Source organism: Pelodiscus sinensis, chromosome 1 (assembly GCF_052426305.1).
Source record: "Pelodiscus sinensis isolate ZL-2025 chromosome 1, ASM5242630v1, whole genome shotgun sequence".
Taxonomy (NCBI): domain Eukaryota; kingdom Metazoa; phylum Chordata; order Testudines; family Trionychidae; genus Pelodiscus; species Pelodiscus sinensis.
The window spans coordinates 256,604,882-256,630,277 of record NC_143052.1 but is presented as its reverse complement, the minus strand read 5'-3'; the positions used below and the strand labels follow the sequence as shown (position 1 = coordinate 256,630,277).

General features: G+C 40.2%; 1 protein-coding gene across 1 annotated transcript in view; it reads right to left on the bottom strand.

Annotated features, from left to right (window-relative positions):
* ABCC4 (ATP binding cassette subfamily C member 4 (PEL blood group)) overlaps nucleotides 1-25,396 on the bottom strand; it is a 210,620-nt gene that overhangs the window by 1,753 nt on the left and 183,471 nt on the right. The window contains exon 30 of the mRNA XM_075918815.2: nucleotides 8,270-8,404. Within this exon, the coding sequence (XP_075774930.2) occupies nucleotides 8,270-8,404 (135 nt within the window). The remainder of the gene's footprint in view (nucleotides 1-8,269; nucleotides 8,405-25,396) is intronic.

Here is a 25,396-nt window from a genome sequence, read left to right as displayed (position 1 = left end):
ATGTATGAAATATCCCAGCGTTTAATTTGTGCTGCAGAGCAGTTATAGGCCTATAGAAATGTGATCTCTGGATAGTGTACCACAATAATGAAAGGAGAAGCAAAAGCCTTAACAATGACTCAACCAAGCAACTTCTCTAAAATGTAAGATGATACCAAATAATAGGACAGTTCTTTGCCAAGCCTTTGAGTTCTTGAATTCTACCAATTTCTAGCTGAACTAGAAGAGATACAGGTTTCCTGATAAATGTATAATCAGAACATAAAGGAAATGAAATGCTGTCAAGTTTCACTGTTCCACAATCATCAGTTTTTAGTAGCTGTATCATATCTCTGTTCCTTGACAGATGCGCATAACAAAATGAAATAATGTCAAGACTTGTGTGCTCTTATCTGAAAATGTGTTTGGGTGAAAAAGGACTTGAAATGTAATTTTTTCAAAGAAGAATGTGAAAAGTTTTGTTTGAATCTTTAAAAAACCAGAAAATATGCTATCTTTCTGAGCCTGACATGTGTCACAAGTTAGGTCTCATATTCACACTGTCCTGAATATGGCTTGTGAAACATTTCTCCTATTTATATTTGGGGGCACTGTCAACAAAGCTAGCTTTGCCAGGCAATTATGTTATTTTCCTATATGAATAAATGTATAAGACATATGATATAAAAAGAAATTGTATTATACAAAACCTCCTGTATGTATAAATATCTCCTTTTGTGTACACAGATACTAGTGCAGTGTATTTGTACAATTTTCAAAGAATATTATGATTATGATTTGAACCACAAAAGGACTGGAAGTCTAGTGCTCTCCAGTAACTAGCCATAATGGGGTGCACTAGAGGAAAATTAATCTGATGTCTGCCAGCATCTACATATTGGAGGTTGGAGCCTTGGTAGTACATTTCCATCTTTATACTGATATAAGACATAATTTTAACATACTTTTCCTGTAGCTTTTGACAGTGAATTTTCTTAAGGAAAGGTAATAGAAAATCTCAGCACATTACTGGGGATACAATGAAATGGTAGTAGCTTTTCAACCATCTCCCTGTAAGCATATGGGAAACCTTCCCATGGCCAGATATAGCTATAGTGTGGTGTGTCCACAGTTCAAGTATGTAAGGGGCATAAGGTCTCGTATAAGGCAGGTCTTATGCCAGAGTTCTTCCACTAACATTAACAGGACCATAATGTAAGCGGGGGAATGGTCCTGCTATTGTGGGGAACTTTCCTGGCTTCTATATTACCCCAGTGAAATGGACCAACGAAAGGATCTGAGTCCCCGCTCCCACTTCCTTTACCCAACGGCCTCCCTGACCCTGAGGGCTCCCCTTCCACTTTCCTGAGTAGCAGAGTTCTCGAAATCCCAACAAGGCTGGGCCCAGGTTTCCTGGGGCTTAATCCCCGACCTTGTAGTCACTTGGGGCAGGGGCTAGGATGTCCCCACTCCAGGGTGCTCTCTGCACACTGCATGCTTTCTTCACCCAGTGATCATTTCATACAGTTCAAAGCAAATACAATTTATTAAATATCAACTGGTTACAGAGAAAAGAATAAGAAAAAATGAGAAAGGTTAAATGAGAACACACAGTCCTGCTCTGTAGCATGGGGACATCACAAACAGCAGTCTGCAGAGTGTAAGGACAGTTCACAGTCTGTTCCTTATAGGTCCCAGGGCTCTCTCTCAGGCCCTGGCTGTGCTGTAGGGGGGCTGCAGGCTGGACACGCTTGCTCTGGCAGTGACCACACGGCCTCAGGCTCTAGGTGGCAGGACCCCTCTCCCAGTCTGGCCTGCAGGGCCTCTTGGCTTGTGGGGTCTCCCTGCCCAGAGCCTCTTCCCCCACTTTGCTGGTCCCAGCTGCTCACCAGACCCAGCTGCAGGCTGTGCTGCTTTGCCAGTCTCCAGCTCCTTCTGTTGCTTCTCTGTCCCCTTTGGCTCTCTGATCACTGCAAGTCTGCTGCTCATCACAGAGTCTGCGCTCCTTGGGCTGTGTGTGCCTGGCTCTGTTGCTGCAGGACTGCCCCTTAGCACAGGGTCTGGGCTCCTTGGACTCTGGCACTGCAGGTCTGTCTCTCTACCCAGCTTGCTCTTCTTGCTGCTCTTCTTAGCTCTCTCTGCTTTCTCTCAGAGAGACCCAGAAAATCACACGGAGGATGGGACCTGGCCTCTTAATTTCCTCACTGTCCAGTCCAACCTGTCAATCAGGCTTAACTGGAGTGTTGGCTGCTTTCCATTGTCTTTGGGGTCTGTCCGTCTCAGGGTCCTGATTTCTCATGGACTCTTCCCCTTTTGGTATAGGAGCTGGCCAATCAAAAACTCCCACTGAGTTTTAGTAAGGGGCTAACAGTCTTCTTACAATAAGAGTATTAAAACTTCTAAAAATTAGTGACAGTGCATGCACAACAACTGATATTTCAACCTGCAAGAAAAAATCTTACTTTTACCAGTGCATCCAAAGTCTGTTAATACAGCAAGGACCTGCTCCTGAAGCCATGGAAGTGTACAGGAGGGGAAGAAGACCATGAATCAGGGCTGGAGTCCAAATGGTAAATGAATAAATCACTGTTGAGTGTGCAGGAGTGAAGTAAAACGAGCTACGCTCAATGAACATGTTATTCTGTCTGATAATTACTTCTTACTTTTTTATGATTATCTCCCAACAGCCCCTTTTGCAATGAACATAGTTAACCACAATGTTCATGCAGGGCTCATGCTTGCAGACAATCTTGGAGATGGTTGAGCAGTACTGTACAGCATTCAGACTCCTAAGCAACTCTGAGAGTACTCAGCAGGGTGCACTTTGAGATCCATCATACTAAGGCACGGTTGCTGCCTTTTTCAGCTGCACAAAAATTATAAGGGATGCTGAGTGGCCAAAATGGGCTCAACTAGCGGGAGGGAGATGTCAGAAGCTAAACCAAGATTTTCAAAAGACATTCCTAATCTTGAGTGCCGGCATCCTTATATATCTAACCTGAAACAACTGAGGGGGCCACTTTCGGAAAATTAGGCCCCTTTAAGTTGTCTCAATATTGGCAGTCAAAATTAGACACACAGCATCTCTGGTGACTTATGAAAATCTTGGCTCTGATGCTGATGCCTGCATTCCATGCATGTAAATTAGATGCACAGCTGTCCTACTGCTCCATAAAACTTGCTGTAACTCTCATTGTGCAGCCCTTTTTGCCAGTGTATGCTCTGCTGCAGGATTCAAGCAAGGTCAGTGCAAAACTCAGAAGGCCTATCAGCTAACAAAGCCACATTCTGAACCACTTTGGCAAGGTAAACCATTCTCAAATAAGCATACAGTTTGAAAGGCGTTACAATCCAATTCTGACCATTATCCAAGGTGCAGCTGGTGTGGGTATAAGAATACCTTTAGGAACCACAGTGGGAACATATGAGAACACAAAAACAAACATCACAAAAGTAAGAGGAGCCATTAGCATCTGCATTTTTAACGCCTCCTCTGTCATTGAGTAAGGGGACACTAATAAAGGAATCCTCATGTTAAGCCTCCTGCTACTTCCCCATGAGCTGTGCCATGAGCTGGAGCTCTAAGCAGTTGCTGAGATTGTCTTTATCCCTATATTTTGGATGAGGAGCTCTCTGCTCCCTTAGCAGATACTTACATTTGCATCTACCCTTCAGCCCAGTAGTTATCAAACTATTTCACAGCATGAACCACGTGTTAAGACACACTGTGTACAGGAACCAAATACATAGCTTCCATGTGTCAAGAGCAGGTGATTACACAGAGAAGCGCTATTAGGCAATTCTATTACATATTTTGAGCTGTCCTTGAATGCAGTTGTGCAACTGGAGAGAAGAGAAGACATCAGCATGTGGTCAAACTCTCTGCAGGTGCCAGTTTCAGAGTCTTGGCTGTAGCCTGTCCATTCCCTACAGGACTGAGCCCCCATTTCCCATGAAGCTGGCCTTAGGTTTGTAGACACTCATTGAGAACAATTCTTAATCCTGCTAATACATATTTAATCCGTTCATTTATATACACCCCGGAGATACAAAATTTAGGGTTTTTTTTCTGGTTTCTATATAACTACCACACAGAATATGATTAACCATTTTTTCTAATAATATATCAAAATATGAGTTGCCATGCAGCATTCTGGGAAACACAGCAGACACAGGAATACATTTTGATTGGGATCATGAACAACAAATTGGTTCCAGACTTCTGAAATTGGTGCTATACCAGATAGTTATAATGTTAGATCTGCTTTGCTTTTGCAATTCAATAAACCTGTTTATTAGTATGCATAATTATAAATAAGGCCTAGTATACTCAACAGCTGTAGAATTTGCTGCAGAATACACAATTGGCTGCTAAATTGGATTCTAATTGAATCTCCTCCTTTTTGTAAAAATCAAAAAATTGTTCTAGGGTATGTCTAGATTGTCTTCCTCTGTCGGCAGAGGGATGGAAAATAGGCAGGTGGACATTGCAAATGAAGCAGGGATTTAAATATCCCGTATAAATAAAATGGCTGCTGTTTTTGCCAACTCAGCGCTTTGTCGGCAAAAAGCGGCAGGCTAGAAGGGGATCTGTCAAGAAAGAAAGCCTTTTTCGACAGATTCCTTATGCCTCCTACAAGAAGGTTTACAGGATCTGTCAAAAAAGGCTTTCTTTCTCGACAGATCCCCCTCTAGACTGCCGCTTTTTGCTGACAAAGTGCTGAGTCGGCAAAAATGGCGGCCATTTTTATGCAAATTAAGCACGGGATATTTAAATCCCCGCTTCATTTGCAATGTCCACCTGCCTAATCTGCATCCCTCTGCCGACATAGGGATGTAGTCTAGACATACCCCTAGACATGACTGCTGTGAAGAAAATCCTGAAAGCATGAACTTATGCAGTGGTCTCTTTCTGCATCTACAGAAAGTCTGAAACAATAACTTGGAAGGGTATGATTTCATTGAAATCATGGGCCTGTGGACTCTTTAATACCATCACTGCAAAATTACACATTTTTCCAAAATATCAAAGAATTGCCTATTTTTACTATAAAATCTTCCACTTTGCTGCAGCCAGGCACCGGCCATATTATTTTCTGAATCTCACCTGCATTGTCTTCCCAGTGTTCGCCAGTGTTTTCCCCAAAACTGGATTCTAACGCATACCTCTCCTGTTGTTCTGCAAAAGCCGGGCAGCAAGACCAAAAGCAGCCAGAGCTGGGAGTCCAGTCTGCCATCAGGGAATGGGGAAAGGCAGGAGCATAGTTTGGCAAGCAGGGCTGCCTGGATAAGAAGCTGCAACCATTGTGATAAGCCACTGAAGCAAACTGCAAACTCCTTTATTCACTGATACACATTTGGGGGGTAGAGGAAAGGACAGGAGAGAAGGGAAGCAAGGGGGCTCTGACCAGTGTCCCCCTAAGATTTTCCATCTGTGAGTGGAGTGAGTTTTGTTTTGTGTGCTAATATTGACGTCACGTGTGCATGTTCGGATGTGTGCTACCCTGGCACTCATCAGTTACTAACAATATATATATTGTTAGTACTAGCTGTATAACAGGAAGAAGACGGGGCAGGAGCTAATGCATCTGCACAGTAAGTGGGGCTTTCTTCCATAACAATTTTTAAATATATATATATATATATTATACACACACACACACACACACAAAATATATATATAAAATTGTTATGGAAGAAAGCCCCACTTCATGTGCAGATGCTCCTGACCCATTTTCTGCCCTGTTACAGAGCTAGCACCCCCGTTTCCTCCTCCACTCCTCCCACAGCTCCCCCCACCAGCCCCACGGTCCCAACTCCCAGCAGAATCAGCCACCTGCCAGCCTCAAGGCCCCAATCCCAGGCAGCAGCAGCCACCCACCCTGTGGCCTCAGCCCAGCCGGCAGCTGCCTCCTAACATGGCTTTGGCTCTGGCAGTAGCCAGAGCAGCCGCCTCCCGCTGTGGTTGTGGTCACAGCCCCATCTACCATACGGCACTGGCCATGGCAGCAGCCACACCACTTGCCTTCCAGGTGCAGGAAGGTGAGTGCTGCTGTGCGGCTCTGCAAAGGAGGTGGGTGGGCTCAGAATTCTTTGTGTGCGGCCGTGCCGGCGCATACCTTAGTGGGAACATTGGTTCTGACCTGTGCTAAATAGTGTCAGTAGAGCTGAAGCTAGGACAGATGGGCTGCCTGGAGATCATAGCAAAGTGGTTGCAATAAAGGTCACCAGAAAATACTGAGATGTGGAACTGAAGTGTGTGTGTGTGGGGGGGGGCACTGGGATAAGGACAGGCTGAAGGGGTCAGAGCAGAAGTGTCTGGAGCCGCAAACGTCCTCTCAGAATATGGAACAGAAAGCAGGATTCCAGAGTAATCATTCCTCTCGACTCAGCAAACAGCTGTAAAACCGACTGACAAGACTTGTGCTACATTTACCTCCAATCGCTGGCCCACACAGAAGATGACAACCTACCACTGTGATCCACTACTCCTTTTGCTTAAGCAGCTGAGGTCTGAGTGGTGGATCTATAGATTCTGGAACTGCTGAACCATTATGTAGAAGTCTATACAATTCACATGATGGAATTTGTTTTTTAAGGTTGCTTATTTAAAGTTAAAGTTAACCTCACCATAAAGTTGCTTGTGCAATCCTAATTCTCCCTCCTTGGTCATGTGCATTATAATGTCAACTTTAATTACATGGTCACATACTCTTTGTTCACAGGAGTGCATCATTCAGTGCACAAGAAGGGCCTGTTCTGAGAATAAAGTAGGGTTGTATACTGAAGGAGGCTGTTGTCTGTAGGACCCTGCCTTGCTTGTTTCACGAGCTGGTAGGGGTATAGTCAATGTGGCAGATATTGCAGAAAAAAAGGAGAACTTCATAGCTATGCTGACTACCAGTCTGGAGACTGGCATTCTATACCTGCCCCTGCCACAGAGATCCTATGTGATACTGAGCAAGTCACTTAAACCACACTAATCCAAGGTGGTCATTAATTCTGTGTTCCTCATCTCCTAGGTGCCCAGGAGATGAGGAGACCTGAAGTTTGATGTGTAGATATGCTAAGCATTCACAGCTACAGCAGAAATCAGTTGGAGTTGCATTCAGAACAAAAAGTGCCATAAAAGGCTAAATTCTCCAAAAAATCAGGCCATTGGCTTATCAACCTGGGCACCCCAATAAGTAGACCTTTGATTTCAATCTATGTCTCAGCTTCCCATCGCTATAGTAGAGAGAATACTCAGAGGGGTGTGATGGAAATAAGTCAGTTAATATTTGTGAAGCACTCAGATGCTAATGTTAAACATCATAGAAAAGCTTATGAGGAAATTAATAATACTTTATTCAGAGCTAGTTTGAATAGCAATAAATAAGGCCCTACCCTGAACAATGAACAGAAAGCCAATTATTATATAGTTACTTGTTCAGTTAGACTATTCATCTTGGCTACGACTACACTATGAGTTTTCTCGGCAAAAAATATGCTAACGAGGAACTCATTTGCATGAGTTGTGATCTCATTTGCATATTTTCTGTTGATCAGTTTTTGCGCAAAAACAAGTAGTGTGGACATTTTCTTTTTCCGCAAAAAATTTTTTTCTGCAAGTTCCTTATGCCCCAAAAAAGGAGGTATACTGATCTTGCGGAAAAAGGGGTTTTTATGCAAAAAAACCCCATCCACACTGCTTGTATTTCGGCAAAAACCCCTAGTGTAAAAACAGATAGGCAGAAAATACGCAAATGAGATTGCAGCTCATGCAAATGAGTCCCTTATTAGCATATTTTTTGCCCAGAAAACTCGTAGTGTAGATGTAGCCCTTGTGCACTGTTCAAGGAAAAGATAATATGTGATCAAATAACTAGGAGCTGTATCACAAGGGGGCCAAATTTAGGTTCATGTGAAATCTTAATTTTGGCATTTTCTAACTTCTGAGTGCTTAACCTCACAACCTTAACATTCTTTCAAGATTATTTTCTATGAGTGATGTATGTCTATAACATACACTGTATTGTTTACACAGATATATATATGCACAGACACAAACAGACGCAGACAATCATCAGCATAATCTTTCAACTCAGGACATAGATCATTTTGTGTTCTGGATGTATGTATATTATTTTAAATCCCAGTAATAAAGCACGGAACATAAGAGTTTAGAATTGACAAGCTGATAGATCCTTAATTACAGGAGTGGATAGGCCCTGCTCTAATACTGAATATGATAACTTGTGAAAAATAAAACTACAGAGACAAATTTAATTGCAACTTTTTTTAAAGTTACCTGTTTTGCTGTTTCAATCAGAGCAGTAGCTTCAGCCTTGCCCAGTTGTTGCACCATCTTGTATAACAGGCTCTCTTTTTCTTGTAGCAAAATGTATGGCTCATTATATTCTTTTAGTCTTCCTGCATCTAAAACCTGTGAATTAGCAGCAACACTACTATTAACACTTGAAATTCTAAAATAACATATTATCATTCATTAGCTCCAATAGTAGGGATGATAGGTGGGGTTTTTAGACTGTATTCTTTAATTTAATGTTAATATGCATTTTATGGAATGAAAATTGGATGTTCTAATACCCTTTTAGAAGAAGCCCAGTATATTTTCTAGACCAGATGTTCTGACCTTTTTCTTTTGGAGACCCTCCTCACATGCTGTAAAAACTCCACAGCCTGGGGAGAGCCTCTGGGCTTCAACTGTGGGGAGCTGCCCCAGCTTCAGTCCTGGACGGGGAGGAGTTCTCCCTTATAGGGCTGGGGAGGAGTACTCAGAAGCCTTGCACAATGGGAGGGCTTGAGTATTCTACCCTGAAAGGTGTGGGGCTCAGGGTTTTGCCACTTGGGGAGGGGGGACAGCTTGGGTTGTTAGTCCTGTGGTGCTGGACTTCGGTCCCATGGGATGCTTCTGCTGGGGCACTGCCGGGATAGGTCTTCAGCCCTGAAGGGAGCCAGAGCACAAGGCTTCAATCACATGGGATGCAGGAGCTTGGGGGCGGGGGCATCAGTATTATGGGGTCCCTGGGCTTGGGACTTCTGCCGTGCAGACTGCTGGCATGCAGGACTCTTAAGCATTGGGTGTTGGAGCTCTGAGCAGCACTGCTTGGAAGACTCCTTAGGGCTCACAGACCCCAAGTGATCTGTGGCTCCCCCGTTGAGAACCATTGTTCTCTAGACTATGTGTACAATTTATACTGCTCTAAAGTAATTTTTACTATCTGGATGCAAACAGAGATACTTTAGAATATGGAAATCCAACACGAGTGAAACCACTAAAGAGGACTATCAATTACTGCGTTCATTGTACAAGAAGAAAGTTTGGAGGGCAAAGATGGAATTTAAGGTCTTAATAGCTGAAGATTCAGAACAAGCTACAAGTAATTTCTGAAATATTTCACAAATACAAGATAAGGACAATGCTGGGAAGCTAAATAGTTTCTTTCACAGGTCTTCACCATGAAGTATGTTGGGAAGATACCCATCCAATTATTCCTTGTAATAAAGATGAGATACTATCAAAGACAAAGGTGTCAAAAGAAGAAATGCTAGAAAAAAATTATAAATTAAAAAATTGATGTCATATGCTCAAGGATTTTGAAAAAAAAGTGAGTGAATTATTAGAAAAATGTGTAATGTATCATTACAATCAGTCACTGCTAAAGAACTAGAAGGTAACAAATATTATACAAACATATTTAAAAGATACCGGGGGGGGGTGATCAGGAAAATTACAGACTATTAAGCATTTCTACTGTCCTTAGCAAAGTAGACTACTTTCCTCTGTCAAACTTATAATTTTGATAAAAATAATTAAAAGTAGAACTATAAAGCACTTAGTAGGTTATGATAAAATAAGATCTACCACTATGGCTTCTGCAAAGGAAAATTATGCCTCACAAATTTATTAGAATTGCTAAAATGCATCAATAACACAGTAGATAAAGAAGTGGTTGAAAACTGATTTGGACTTTCAAAGGCTATAGAAGGAACTAAGTACACATGGTGCTAGAGACAAAAAATATTAATTATTCAGGATTTCATTAAGAGACAGAAAACAAAGAGTAGAAATGGTCAATTTTTACTTTAGCAAAATCTTAAGAGCAGGATACCACAAAATTCTATACAAAGACTGATGTTCAATATATTTATTTCTCTTCTGGAAAAGAGGTGAGCAGTGAGGTGACAAAACTTGCAGATGACACAAAATTATTCAGGTAAGTCGAGACCAGAGAAGACTGTCAACAACTTCAGAGGACCTTAATCAAACTAAATAAATGAGCACCAAATGGCAGATGAAAATCAATTCTTACAAAGTAATGCATGTTGGAGGGAACTCTTAACTACTCTGATACTCTACTGGTTTCTAAATTAACTGTATAACTCAGGAAAAAGTCTTGGGTATCATGGTGTGCAAAAAGTAGTTAAGTGACTATACTATGTGCAGTAGTAGTCAAGATATCAATCAAAATGTTAGGACACAGAAGGGAATTGACCTGAAAATAATAGAAAAATATTTTTATATAAAATAGTGATATATCCTTACCAGGAATATTGTACTCGGTTTTGTAAAGGATACAGAAAGACAGGGATAGATGATGATAAGGATTAAAGAGGGAAAAAATCCTATGGAGAGATGTTAAAGAAACTGGGGTTATTTACTTTAAAGAGTCGAATAACAGGGAACATGATAAAATATTCAAAATAGTAAGTAGTAAGGAGAAAGTAGCTCTAAAGATCTGTTCTCCCTGTCTCATAACAAAAGACCAGGGGATACATAATAGCATTGAATGGGGACAAATTCAAAGTGATACATAGGAAACTGCTTCATAAAATGTTCAGCCTGCCTGTAGTGCCCACTGTGACAATATTTCATTAATGGCAATAGGTTAGATGGATTGAAGAATGGATTGGATGTTTACATGTATAACAATAACATACAGATTATAATGATAATAGGAAGTGATATAAATTGTCCTATTTCAGATTGAAAGTCAAACTCCTACTTCTATGAGTTAGGAGAACACTGAAATAGTAATCCCAGAATGGTGAAGTTTCTTACACTTTTCTCTACAGCTGTTAATACTGGTGCCTGTCAGTGACTACAAGACTAATTGGAACGATGAACTGATTCATATGGCAGTCCCATATAAAAACAGTTTTTCTTAGTGCTTTTTGCTAGTGTGTTTTAAACATCTGCACTTAGATTGGGAAATTCAAACTCTAAGCATTTAGTTAAATTATAATGTACCAGTTAATATACATTTAGAAATATAAAGATTTATTATATTTGAACATATGATAATTAAGATAATATGTAGCAATTATTACAAAAACAGTTTGCAGAGAAGTAGCTATAAACTATTTTTCCATTTTGAAAAGCTTTTATACTATGCAATTAATTCCTCTAGAGAACAATATGTATCCTATACTGCTATGTATATTGAAGTACAAAGTGCTAATGGAACTTTTGCAAGCTAAAGTCATATTACATAGCATAAAAATCACTTTTGCTCTATAATAAATGCTCAAAATATGTCACCAGGTCAGGCATTAATTACACACAGAGATATTTCAATATTCTTAGACCTATCATTATTAATTTGCATATATAAGGATAAATTACAAATGTAACTTAAATTGCAATCTTTTGTTTACTACAGTAAATCATAGTTAAGTACAGCCTTCTGAACTATTTAAGGATATCTGAATCTATCATAAACATAGTACCTACATAATAATTAAGATGACCTATAATTTGGCATTCTAAAAAATGCCTTGAATGTGCAATTTTTTAAGTATAGCACTTTACTGTGTAACCTCTCCTTACAAAATCAAAGCCAAAGCATGTACTGTAAATACAGGACACTCTCTCTGTCTCAGGTGAAGAACTAAGTAAATAACTTAATTTTATCAAAAATGTAAAATGCGGTTTTATAATATTATGAATTACAGCTTGTGCTAAAGCTATAAAGAATGTTGTGAATATTACAAAAAACAAACCGCTAGACAAAATTTGAAGTTTTTGACTTATAAAAGATTGCCTAGATTGCCTGGAATTTACTTATCGAAAGACTGCTTCTTCACTGTGCTATACTATTACCACAGCCGCATTCAAAGGGGACAGATGAGCTGGAGCCCTCCCAGTATCGGAAGGCAGCAGCCAATGCGGCATTATCCATGCTACGCCTCAGCTTTAGAATTCACTCTCCTCTTTAGTCTGAAACAGCTCTGGTTTATCAAGCTTTGGAGCAGCATGAAAGGCCAATATGCTTTGCCTATCTGTGAGTTCTAAATTATTTTAAATATGTTTTTCACTGTTGGATTATCATAAATAGATATGAATATTTATTAATGGTTAAAGGAGTGGTGGGGTTATAGGTATGGTTTATTTGGTACTTATATATTTAAGAATAGTCCATGAATGCCTACAGTAGAAGACAGGCACTCTACTTTAAGTGGACAAATACAAAAATAAAATTTAAAAAAATATCTTTTGACCAAGAGGCACACTTAAAATGAATAGTACTTAACTGCAAGAGTTAGACCTATTAAAAAATCAATATTACCATTCACAAAGTAAGCAGCTGCTCAGTGTAAGAAAGGCAGAATCTGGCCCTTACTCACTGACACTAATCTTCTGATCAAATTACAGTACATCCAAAGTGTAACTCATGCCACTGCAAAATACGACTAAACTCAGCCCAGACACTTTCCCAGATAGTTGTACCTGTTGAATTTGGTCTAGAAAGGCCAGACAGCTTTACAGTTAGCAAGATCATACAGGGGTAAGATAACTATGGAGATACGTGTTAGTATTAGACCAAATCTTGATTTTAGTGTACGTGCTGACAGATTTTATCTGACACACCTTAGACAAATCACTTAATTTCTCAGTGCCTCAGTTTCACTATTTGTAGCCTCACAAAACTGTTGAAAGGATTATGAACTGCTTGTAAAGTTCTTTGAGAGCTCTAGATAAAAGTGCTTATGAATTTAACCGGTGGTATATAAATTAGGGCCGTGTAGCAGCATTATTTCGAGAGAAAACCCTCTCCTCAGGAGTAACAGTTATTTTGAGAGAAGGGTTTTCTCTCGAAATAACGCTGCTATACGGGGCGTTTTATTTCGCAATAATGCGATTTCAAAATGGTGCCAGGATGCGTTTGTGCTAATTAAACGCAGGATATTTAAATCCTGCGCTTCATTAGCAATTTCGGTACACTACATTGCATCCCTATCTCAAGATAAGGAGCAAGTGTAGACGTACCCTTATTTATGTCTGTGTAAAGTGAGTGTAAAAAGTAACCATTCTGATTGGGCAGTATTTTTCACCCACTTTGCACTCATTCTGATCTAACATACATGACTACACAAGGAACAAAGCTGAGGAAAGTCAGACCCTTATAGGTGCTGTTCTTATGAGTCAGAATAACTCACATGAGTACAAGTTTACAACACAGGATCTTGGTGATCACTCATAGGAATATATCTTAATAAGCAAATTGAATGTGATTAAAATTTATGTTTGCCCAGAATGCCATTTGTACTCAGGCAGCATTGGCCATACAATTTTTACTTGAGAAATGTGTAAATGTGTATCTTAGTTCTTGAATGGAGCCCCCTAGCCATTTCTGAACCACCTAGTGTTTAATCTGAGTTTGGAGTCTTCTGGAGGTGAATAGCTGTCATCTTCCTCATGACATACATCTTAGTATGGCTATGTCTAGACTACAAAGATTTATTGGAAAAAGGTACGCAAATTGCTCTCCTCAATTTGCGTATCTTTTTCCGATAGTTTTTTCGGAAGAGGCTTTTCCGAAATTTAGCCCGTCTACACTGGGCCAAATTTCGGAAAAACCTCCTCTTTCGGAAGACCCCTTCTTCCTCATGGAATGAGGAAGACAGGGCTTCTGAAAGAGCGCATCTGCTCTTCAGCGAAAAAAAGAAGACGAGCAGATTCGTTCCCTGGGCACAGCAGAGTTTTTTTGGGACTGCGGTGGTATCCTGGAAAACCACCCATAGTGTAGACATAGTCTTTGAGAGTTTCCAAAGGGGAGTAATGCATTGGACAGAAGGCACTGTTAAAGTTTAGTATGAAAAAGAGAAAGAGAGAGATCAATAGAGAAAGGAGTGGAAAAGGATTTAACAAGACTAAAGGAAAGCAGCAATTTTCCAGTGACTTGCAAAAGCAAATTTTGAGGTAAAGTGTTCAAAACATTCAAAAACATATCCCCCACCATGCCCTCTTTAGCCAGCCACTGAGCAGCTATTTGCTTTTGCCACAAAAATAGTTGAGCTACTTTTCTATACATTTTTTTTATGCCACAAGTTTGTTGGGCATTTTCCTGCTGGTATCTATGGCAATACCATGGCCCCTCCCTACACTGTTTATATTTTTAACGATTCTTTTTATAATTTCATTTTTACTTATAACCCAGGGTCCACTTGGTGCATTAGTAGATTTCTTCCCCACTATCTGTGTTGTCAAAGAATGATGCATTCCGAGTATCCACACAAAGACAGAACTGACCAGCACACTTCTTGACCATTACTTTTTGCTTAAGAGTCATTCAGATTTATTATGTACTGAATTCCCCTCAAAGACTGATTATTTTGCATATTCAGCACATTCATGCTTACTTTAGCAGACCACGAAGGGTATGTCTATACTCCCCACTAGTTCGAACTAGCGGGGTAATGTAGGCATACCGCACTTGCAAATGAAGCCCGGGATTTGAATTTCCTGGGCTTCATTTGCATAAGCCGGGCGCCGCCATTTTTAAATCCCATCTGGTTCAAACCCCGTGATGCGGCTACACGTGGCACGGGGTTCGAACCAGCCGGGATTTAAAAATGGCGGTGCCCGGCTTATGCAAATGAAGCCCGGGAAATTCAAATCCCGGGCTTCATTTGCAAGTACGGTATGCCTACATTACCCTCCTAGTTCGAATTAGGAGGGTAGTGTAGACATACCCTTAGTGAATATAAACAACATAAGTCAAAGTATAAAATACAGGATAGGGAAATTTATAATCTAAAGGGATTTTTCGCAAAGAGAAAAAGGGGGTTAAAAGACTTTAAGGAAGTAATATTATATAAAACCAAGATTGGACTTAAATGTGATGTGGTGATGTGGGCTCTCACCTGAGTCTCTGACTCCCCCCTCAGAAGCCAATCATCTAGATAGAGGAACACCTGGACACCCCTTTTACTGAGCTCAGCAACCACCACTGCCATGCATTTGGTGAAGACCCGAGGGGGCTATAGAAATACCAAAGGGGAGGGCCTTGAATTGGTAATGGTCCAGGCCCCGAAGAGACAGAAGCCGGTCTGGGGAAGTCCGCGCCCTGGCCCTGGTGATAAGCCCAGGGAGTCCAGAAGGGCCATTGCCCCGGAGGCTGAGGGGGACATGTTTGTACCATGGGCACCGGAACTGGCTGAGCCCACTGTTGCTGGTACGGGAATGGAGGACTACGGTGCCGGGAATGGTGTTGAGAGCGGGAATGGCACTGCGAGCGAGACCTGGGGGCCCTCAAGGACCAGATAGATTCCGCCTCGGAGTCAGACGAATACTCAGAGGCGGAGCAGGGCGGTGCTGATGTGGGTGCCGAAGGAGTTGCAGTGTGCCGAGACATGGACTCTGGCTTGCCGTGGTGCCAAAGTGGTGGAGGAGGCATGGCTGAGTGGGGGTCTCGCACAGAGGTAGGTGCCGATGGGCCCCGGGGCGATGACAGCGCTGGGCGATGTTGCTGCACCGAGTCTGGTGCCGTGTCTTTGGACAGTACCCAGGGTGTTGGTGCCTCGATGGCCGGTGCCGCATGCAGTGCTATCGGGGCTGAGCGATGTCTGCCCTCATGCACCATGTCTTCGGTCGCCCCGGAAAGCGATCAGTGCCGAGCATCCCCGTGCCGCCTAGAGGGTGCCGGAGTTGGAGGAGGAGGGAAGGGTGAGAACTCAATTAGAACCCTCGCTGCCTCCAAGGCCTCTGGTGTGGATGACTCCGGGAAGTCCTCCAGAGGGCTGATGTCCCCTTGCTGGGAGGCAGGCCCGCCTGACCTAGAAGGTCTGGGCTCTGGGCTTATCGCTACTGAGTGCTCCACTGGAGGCGCACAGAGGGCGCATGCCTAGGCGGAGACTGACCCCTGTTAGGCCACCTCTTCTTCTGAGGCACCAGCGATTGAGAGTAGTGCTGGGGTTCCTGCACCACTTCCTTGAGGAGGATCTTGCATTTCATTTAAATGGCTGCCACGCTGAGCCGACAAACAGCTGATCAGCTGTTTGTCGGCTCAGCGCGCTAGTCTGGACACTCCCCTGCCGACATGAAAGCCCTTTATCGACCTCCCCGGTAAACCTCATCCTACGAGGCTTTCAGGTCGGCACGGGAGAGTCCAGACTAGCACGCTGAGCCGACAAACAGCTAATCAGCTGTTTGTCGGCTCGGTGCGGCAGCCATTTAAATGTAAATGAAGCCACAATTATTTAAATCGCGGCTTCATTTCCCTTTGCCAATCAGCCTAATCTACATGGCTCCATCGATGGAGCCATGTAGTTTATCCACACCCTAGCTGCCCAGCTCTGAAGGCAGGAGTGCTACCAGCAGCAGTGCAGAAGTAAGACAGTAGTACCACAGGCTCCCCCCGTCCTCCTACAATAACCCTTTGGCTGACCCACAACTCCTTTTAGGGTCAGGATCCCTCAATTACAACACCGTGAGATTTCAGATTTAAATAGCTGAAATAATGACATTTACAATTTTTAAAATCCTATGACCACGAAATTGACTAAAATGGATTGTGAACTTGGTAGAGCCCTAACCCTATTCTACATAGATACTAATTTTGAAAACAAATACTTTTCTTCTTATGTGATCTGTTATTTGCATTACCTCATCCAGCTAATATATCATAAGCCACAGCTTAAAGTTAAGCCTCTGAAAGTGGTCTAACAAATACTGTGTAACTGCAGCAATCCAGCAGAGAGAAAAAAGGTAAGCTGGTTTTTTTTCAGCTTTGTATTCATTATTTTCTAATTTTCAACAATGAAGCTGCCAAACAAATAGAATCAATACAGTTGTAAAACACTCTCAGAAAAATAGATTACAATGTTGGAAGTTTTCAGCAAAAGAGAAGGTAGGAAGAGAAATAATTATTTCAATTATTAAGGAATGAATAGTATTCACCAAACAGCCACAGGGAAAACTGAACATTCAAGTGTTGACATAAATGTTGTTTTTATTTCCTACTAAAAAAGGAAACTAATTCAAGCAAATTCTCTCCTGGGGAGCGGGTCTGAATTAATTTGAACTGAAGGACAACGTAACTAAACAAAATTATTATAAAGTTTAAAATCCTACCAGGGAAAAATACTTGAAACAGTTTATCCTCAAAGAATACATCAAGCTGATCTTCCACAAAATGGTGGCAAGAGAGGAATACTTACAAGACACTTTTAATTGCATCATAATGGTAATAAATGCATTTTATTCAAGTTAATGCATCGCTTTGTGGGAAATAATTCAGCAGCTTATGTCCCAGTTTGAATAAACTCAGATTTAAGTCTGAAGCCTTCCCCTCATGGTTTTCTCAGACAGCTCAGAAACTTTTCTCATAAGAATAATTTTGTAAAGCTCATCCTCCCTAGTACTTGGCTGTGACCCTCTGAGGATACAAAGAAGACTGCAAATATAGTTCAGGAATAATTTTCAAGGGTTTCACTCTTTCTCTTTGTATTTAATATACGGTAAATGTTCCCCATTCCTTCCCAAGATCTGGTACAAATACTCCACTGTTAAAGGCAGCCGAAATTTGGTGCTGATTTCACATACCACTTGCAGTTTCTGTACTCATGCCCTCCCCCGTTTTACAATGCTGAGCACAATGGTGACTAGTAGTGCTTTAGTAGTCTTGCTCTAGTATATGGATGGGTGTGTCTGCTTAGTCTTAAATTGCAACTCACTGGAAGTTGGATCATGTTTCTATCAATTAGCAAACTGCTCTACCCCAAACAAATTTAGGTCCGAGTCACCTCCACTCGTTAACCTTTACAAGTAGGTGCTTAACACTCTAGCCTTTTTTCTATTTGCCCATTTGATTGTAGACATCTGTAGCTAGCTATTATAGCATAACAAAAATCATAAGCCATGTTCAGACTGCTGAAGTCCCTTCACTGGTGACCATCATCTAATACCAACATCTCATGTATTTGTATTGGGAAAGTTCATGTGTACTAGTCATTGTGGAAGATTTTGCATTCTTCAGTCTCTGCAACTCAAAACAACATATATAATATACTACTAGATTCACAAAGTTTTCACTATATAGCACGCAAAGGTCTGGTACCACTTCTTGCTGCGGGCAGTATGTAAAGGGATTACATGCTTCCATGAGTTTCACTTGTAGATTCCTCACAGCTGCACAAGCTATAGCATCTTAAGAGACCAGAACAGCAAAACTTGGGCCACACACTACTTCATCACAGTGAGTTCTGAAAGAATTATTCATACCCTTTCCAACCTCAGTGACCATGAAATCACAAATAGTTCATCTGCAAGAGTCAGATCATACAGAACTACAAGGTACTCACTGAGAGTACATCTAGACTGCAGGTTTCTTTCAAAAGAAGCTTTTTTGGAAGTAATCTTCCAAAAAAAAATCTTCCAAAAGAGTGCATCCACACAGCAAAAGGGCATCAAAAAAGCAATCTGCTTTTTCGAAAGATAGCATCCACACTGAATGGACGCTATCTCACATTTAAGCTATGATTTCTATGGATGGAGTGGCCACCAGGGCACCTGTGCTTTTTCCAGGAGGCCTCTTCTTTTGAAAAAACTCCTTCTTCTGCATCCACACATGCCTTTTTCCAAAAGAGCTCTTTTGGAAAAGGCCTTCTTCCTCATAGAATGAGGTCTGCCAATGTCAGAAAAACCCTTGCATTATTTTGATTTTCTTTCAAAAGAACGCAATAATAGTGTGGGTGTAAGTGAAGTTTTTTTGGGAAAATTGATGTTTTTCCGAAAAAAAAACCCTACAGTCTAGATGCACCCAGAGTGTCCAGAACTCCAACATTTGTGACATTTTCCTTATGATCATCTACACTGTAGAAAGCTGTTATTGCTGACCAGCAAGAGACCTGGTTTGTTTGTGATCCTTAGTTCAGCTATTTTCATACTTGGCCATGAAAGTAGAGCTCAAATGATTCTTGCAATTTGCCATGTTATGCCAGAGACTATCTGCTTAAGGTTTCAGTAACTGGTACATCATTTCTGGTCTGTGTTTAACAATAATGTTGGGTTTCTACCAGTGCAAAAAAAAACATTTTTTTAAAGTCTGGGGTTGCTGTTATGTGGGTTTTATTACCGGTGGTTGCCTTCAAAGTATATGACTCGATTGACATTTCCCCTCCCAACTATATTGATGGAACAGCTCATAACTAACACAAGTGCATGCATTTCTTTTTCGATCTGGGCATGGATTATTTCTGTGGAGATGAGAGACTTGAGAGCATCAGTCTTCACTTCTTGCAATAACTCAAATCCAAGTTCTCACTTAGATGATTCCACCTGAACATACTTCTTTAGTTCAATATGCTTGCATTAGCAATTGTTTCATTTAGATGATGGAAGAATCTTGCTTGACGTCCTATTAAAACTTAGTCTGACTCTTTGGATGATTTCTTAGTGGTGCCAACTCATCTAAGAGGTGTGGTTTGAACATGGCAAGGCAATTCAACAATCTTCTTTTCAAACTAAGCAATATTCTGATTGTTTCATTTAAAAGACTGTTGCTAAGTTTGCTAGGCAAGGCTTCATATTTTCATGCGAGGGAATGTAACTGACATATTTATTTCAGTTGTTTTGCTAATATATTTGTGAGCATAGCACATGGCTTGGCATCATTTTCTTCATCACAAACATCAATATGTCTTCAATGACATAAGGCATAAGGATCTTGCTCAAAAAGGGGTTTTTGCACAAAAAGGGAACATCCCCACTGCTTGTTTTTGTGCACAAACCTCTTGAGCAAAAACGGACCAGAAGAGATTATGCAAATGAAGCAGTTCCATTTGCGACCAGATTTTATGCTTACTTTCTAAATTTATTAAATAAAACAGTTGTTCCAGCTATTTTCATTTGACTTGAAAGTATGAATATACAGTGATACAGATATGGTGCAGGTGTAGAACCTGTGTTCCAACAAACCAGATTCAGTTGGGGTCTAACACCCCATAAGTTTGAAGTTCACAATTACCAGAAGAATGAATTATATGTTTTTAAAATTAGAAGATGAAGTATTGTTTGAACAAACAGTTTCCATTTCAAAGAAACCTTCCAGCAATAATGAAAGTCTCCAGGAGGGAAACATCACTATCGTTTAGAAACTTGGCAAATATTTCTTATCACTTCAAAGATTCCTATATGGCTTTCCTCATAAAAAAACACCATGATGTAGGGTTAAGAGCACTGTGACTTTGGGCACGTCCCTTAATCTCTCTCTCTCTCTCAATTTACCCATCAGTAACATGGGGATAATATTATTATAGTATTTTTATTACAGTAGATGGGTTAGATGACCTGACCTAACAAGTCTTTTCCAATTGTAGTTTTAAGAACTCTGAATACTTCCCTACCTCATGGGGTTGTTGAGGTTTAATTAATTATGTTTGTACTGAGCTTTGAAATTTCCAGATGAAAGATTGTATATACATGCAAAATATTATTACTCACTGATGTGACTGTGTTAGAAAAGTATTATCTTATACAATACAACTCTTCTCTGAATGATTTCAAGTGTTTGAAGTTTTGATAAACGTTTATAATTAAGAAAGATATAGTAGAGATAATATTGAGGCGTGACCCGGATTATGAAACCAGAAATATGGCTTTAGGGATAGAACAAACTAGAATTAAAACAATTCCTAAGGCCAATTTTGTCAGGAGTTGAATAAAAAGCATTCTGTTTTTCCTTTTTCTCTTTCAGTTCAGCTTTCCATTTCCTAAATAGAATAGATTATTATAGTGGATGCGAATAGAAGACTTATGATTTCTACATTAACCCAACTTTTAAATTTGCTCATGACTGTCTCAAAAATTTCCTTGATCTAAAATGTTTAATGCTTATAATGCAACCTAAACATGAATATTGTTGAAAGTTTTAGCCAACTCAATCTAGCCATTTGACTATTTGAGCATTAAATAAAAACAAAAACCAGCAACAAATTGTTCTCTTATTCTAATTAGAAATGTGGTCTGGCTACTTTCATAATCCTTATCAAGTACTATCATTACTTACTATGTAAATTTCAAACTTGTTTTGTTCTGCAGATTGAATTTAGATCTGAGGTTTAAGCCAGTTTTGTTTGTTTTAGTTAAGTGTGCTGGAAGTGCAATTTCACTCAAAACACAACAGTAAAAGCATGAGTTGTTGGGTTCCTTATTACTAGTGACACTGATTTTAATGTCAAATTTGTTAGGGTTGCATATGACAATGTTTATGCTAAATGCCAGCCCCACAAACTCATCCTGTTCTCTGACAGTCTTGCATCACTATTAAAGGTTCTGCAGGACATATGAAGCCTTCAGCATGTTCGCATCCCACTGTCTGCCCATTTTGGGCTAATGGGATTGCACAGGTTTTTGCTGAGGGGAGAACTCCACTTTAAAGTTAACAGCATAGCACTTGGTCAGAATTTTTCTACAGTTTATTTTTGAACAACAGTTTTGTTAGGATTATCCCATTCTCAGTGCATACACTGAAGGCAAATGGTCACACCTTTAAACTTATTAGCAGATTTTTTTAAATCAACATGGTTATAGTTGAGCTGGTCAAGAATTTTTCAACAGAATAGTTTTTCATCAGATAATGTTGATTCACTTAACCCCAAACATGTTGCAGAAGTGTACTGGTTTTGATGACATTTTAATCACAAAAAGTTTCTCATGGTCAAAGATGGAATTTTTGGCTTGACAACCCTCCACCCCCTTTCTGTACAACCCACTTACATGGAGTGGAGGAAACCTACAGATACCTGTTCTGCCAGTGGGAGGCTGTAAGGATGACCTACTTTGTCTACCACATGTAAAGAGTTCTAGCAGACAGATGAGGCATGATTTCCATTTACAAAAACCACGTTGACTCTTCTCTCCAAAATCATGTTAATCTATATGTGACAATTTTGTTCTTTACTGTAGTTTCAACCGGTTTTCCTTATACTGAAGTCAGGCTTCCCAGCCTGTAATTCCTGGGATCAACACAGGAGCCCTTTTAAAAAATTAAATTGGCATCCTCTAAACATTAAAAGGAAAGGAATTATAAAGGGTGCAAGAATGGACCTCAAGAGGAAAGACAGTGCTAATACCAATGAAGTTAACAGGTAGACAACACTGGCAACACAATGATAGTACTTCATTGCGAGAGGAACCTGGATGAAGCCAAGCAGAAAAACACTAAGATGTCTACACTTGCACCCTATTTTGAAATAGGGATGCAAATGAAGACATTCGAAATTGCAAATGAAGCCGGGATTTAAATATCCCACGCTTCATTTGCATATTCTCATTATGGCACTATTTCGAAATAGCGCTATTTCAAATTAACAGATGCAGTTAAGATGCAGTTATTTCTAGAGAAAACCCTTCTCTTGAAATAACACTTATTTCTCATGAAATTAGGTTTACCAGTTATTTCGAGAGAAGGGTTTTCTCTCAAAATAACCACGTCTTAACACTGTCTGTTATTTCAAAATAGCGCTATTTTGAAATAGCGTCATAACGCGAATATGCAAATGAAGCATGGGATATTTAAATTCTGGCTTCATTTGCAATTTTTAATGTCTTCATTTGCATCCCTATTCCGAAATAGGGTGCAAGTGTAGACATACCCTACACCAATTCAAGAACCCACTGTAACAGAATGTAGGAGCAAGAACTATTGATGCTGGAAATGCAACCAGGTAGTATAGGGATAACAGAAACATGTTGGAATATCAGAGTACAGGGTATGTGCTATTCAGGAACAACAGAAATAAAAGGTAGATTTGGTGGAATACCATTGTAATGTTAATGATGGGGTAAACTGTAAATAAATTAGAAGTGATCAAATGGACAAAACAGAGTCTGTTTGGGTCCAAAATCACTTTGAGAGAGAAAGCTACCAGAGGCTCTCTCAGGATCCAATTTGGATATTCACAGAGACTTCTCTAATGTTTTTAATGAAATAAATACTATTGGGAATTGTGTGATTTAGAGAGATTAACTTCTCAGAGGTATATTGGAAGAATAATAATAGTAGCACCAAATTTTCTTGGCTGTGATAGCTGACAGATTTCTTTACCAAACAGTCAACAAAGTCACAAACAGTGATGCCATTTTAGATTTGTTTCTGGTAGGCAGTGAGGACCTTACAGGAGAACTGGATGTAGGAGACAAAATTTGATTCAAATGATCATGAGCTTACTCACTTTAAATGAAATAGAAAGATAAACAAAAATATATCTGCAACTAGGCCCCTTAGTATCAAAAGGATAAACTTTTTAAAGATAAGGTAACTAGTTAGGGAGGTGAACTGGACTGAAGAATTCAAGGATTTGAATGTGGAGGAGGGTTGGAAATTATCTTAAATCAAAGATGTAGAAATTATCTGAAGCCTGTATCTCAAGAAGGGGATGAAATGCTTAGAGAAGAATTCTCAGCCAAGCTGGATGAAAAAGCATCTCACAACAGTGATTAAGAGAAAGCAGAAAGTCTACAAGGAATGGAAGGTGGGATGGATGCATCAGGAAAGAAAGCTATCTCCTACAGGTCAGAAAGTACAGGGGAAAAAGTGAGAACTACCAAAAGCCAAGCAGAGCTAGATTGTAAAAAGGAAATTAAAACCAATATTAAAAGGCTCTATAGTAACATAAATAAAAGGAAAAGCAGGAAAGAAATGGGACCACTAAACACTGAGGAAGGAGGGGAGATTAAAAATAATCTAGACATGGCCCAAACCCCAATACTCTGAATCGGTTTTTCATAAGGTGATGAGGAATCTGGGGGTAGCGGTAGGAGGGCTAATGGAAATGAAGATATGGAAGTATAAATTACCACATCCAAGGTGAAGGTCAAACTCAAACAGTTTAATGGAACTAAATCAGGAGCCCAGATAATCTATAGCCATGAATAGCAGGAATTTTTAATGACTCTGTAAAATTGGGGGTCATACCCTGTCACAGGAAAATTGTTAATGTAGCACCTATTTTTAAGAAGGCCTATAATTTGAGACAACATAATTTTGGGATGAAGGCAACTGAAGGCAGTTTTCTTAAGAACGAGAAAAAGCCTTAAAAATTGCAAGTCCCGAGGAAGTTAAATAGCTGAATTCCAATTTTGTATTTTTAGTTTTAACCAACAATTTGTATCATGTTATTTTCAGGGTCCTGGCACACACCTCCTTGAGGTGCTGACAGAGTTGTATGCTTATTCCAGACCTGATCATTTAAGTGGGTGCACTCAATAGCACTGCAAAGGGGTTGGATTCTCAGCCCACATCCCTTAGGATATTGACCCCTTTTGGCCTCCCAAGAAACAAGCAATCTATGAGAAGTAACATAAATAAAGGAAAAAGTACTTTATAGGCAGGCCACTGGTCTCTCTTCCTTCAGAGCCTTGTATGGGTTATAATTCACCAACCGTGGAAGTAAAAAGACACAGCCTCCTTTGCCTCAGGTGACTTGGGCCTTCTTTTCAGCAAGGATGCAGGCTCTGTTCTCTGACAGGCCTCTCCCTAGGAACTAGGAAACTGAATATTCAGTTCTCCTCCCAGAGCTCCTCCTCTTCAATATGACTTGCAGGTGTTGGCTGCTCCAGCCCAGAGCTTCTCCTTAACCCCTTTCTGCCTGGTGTGGCTTTTATATACCTCATCACATTTATACATTTGTATTTAAAAAATAATATATTGCAATATTGAGATCCCCTATCTGAAAATGTATGCACAAAGGGAATTCAGTTAAGATTAATCATAGCCTTAACTTTTGAAATTCTCTGACTTTTGAGTAATTTGTTTATTAATTGTAATCATCCACCAAGGCTAGTTTGCTTGCATAGAATATATTTATTTGAGGGTACCAGATATGCTACTTCCACAATAAAAAATAGTCTTGTTGGTGTAAGAATACTGAACACTGTTTTGGTTTTCTTTTGTTTGTTTTTTTACAACTGCAAGATCCTTGTGGCCTCTGTAATAGGTCACTTTCATAAGATACATGCATATATGAATACAAATGTGTTTAAGTATGGCTTCATTTAAAAGCATCTCTGTCATAGACACAGTCATTTAGCCTCTGCCTGCCTGAAGCTGGGAGTAGATTATTCAATGATAGCCCGTTTTGTCCCTCTGATGCCTGGCATTGGCCACTGCTGGAAGACAAAATTCTAGCT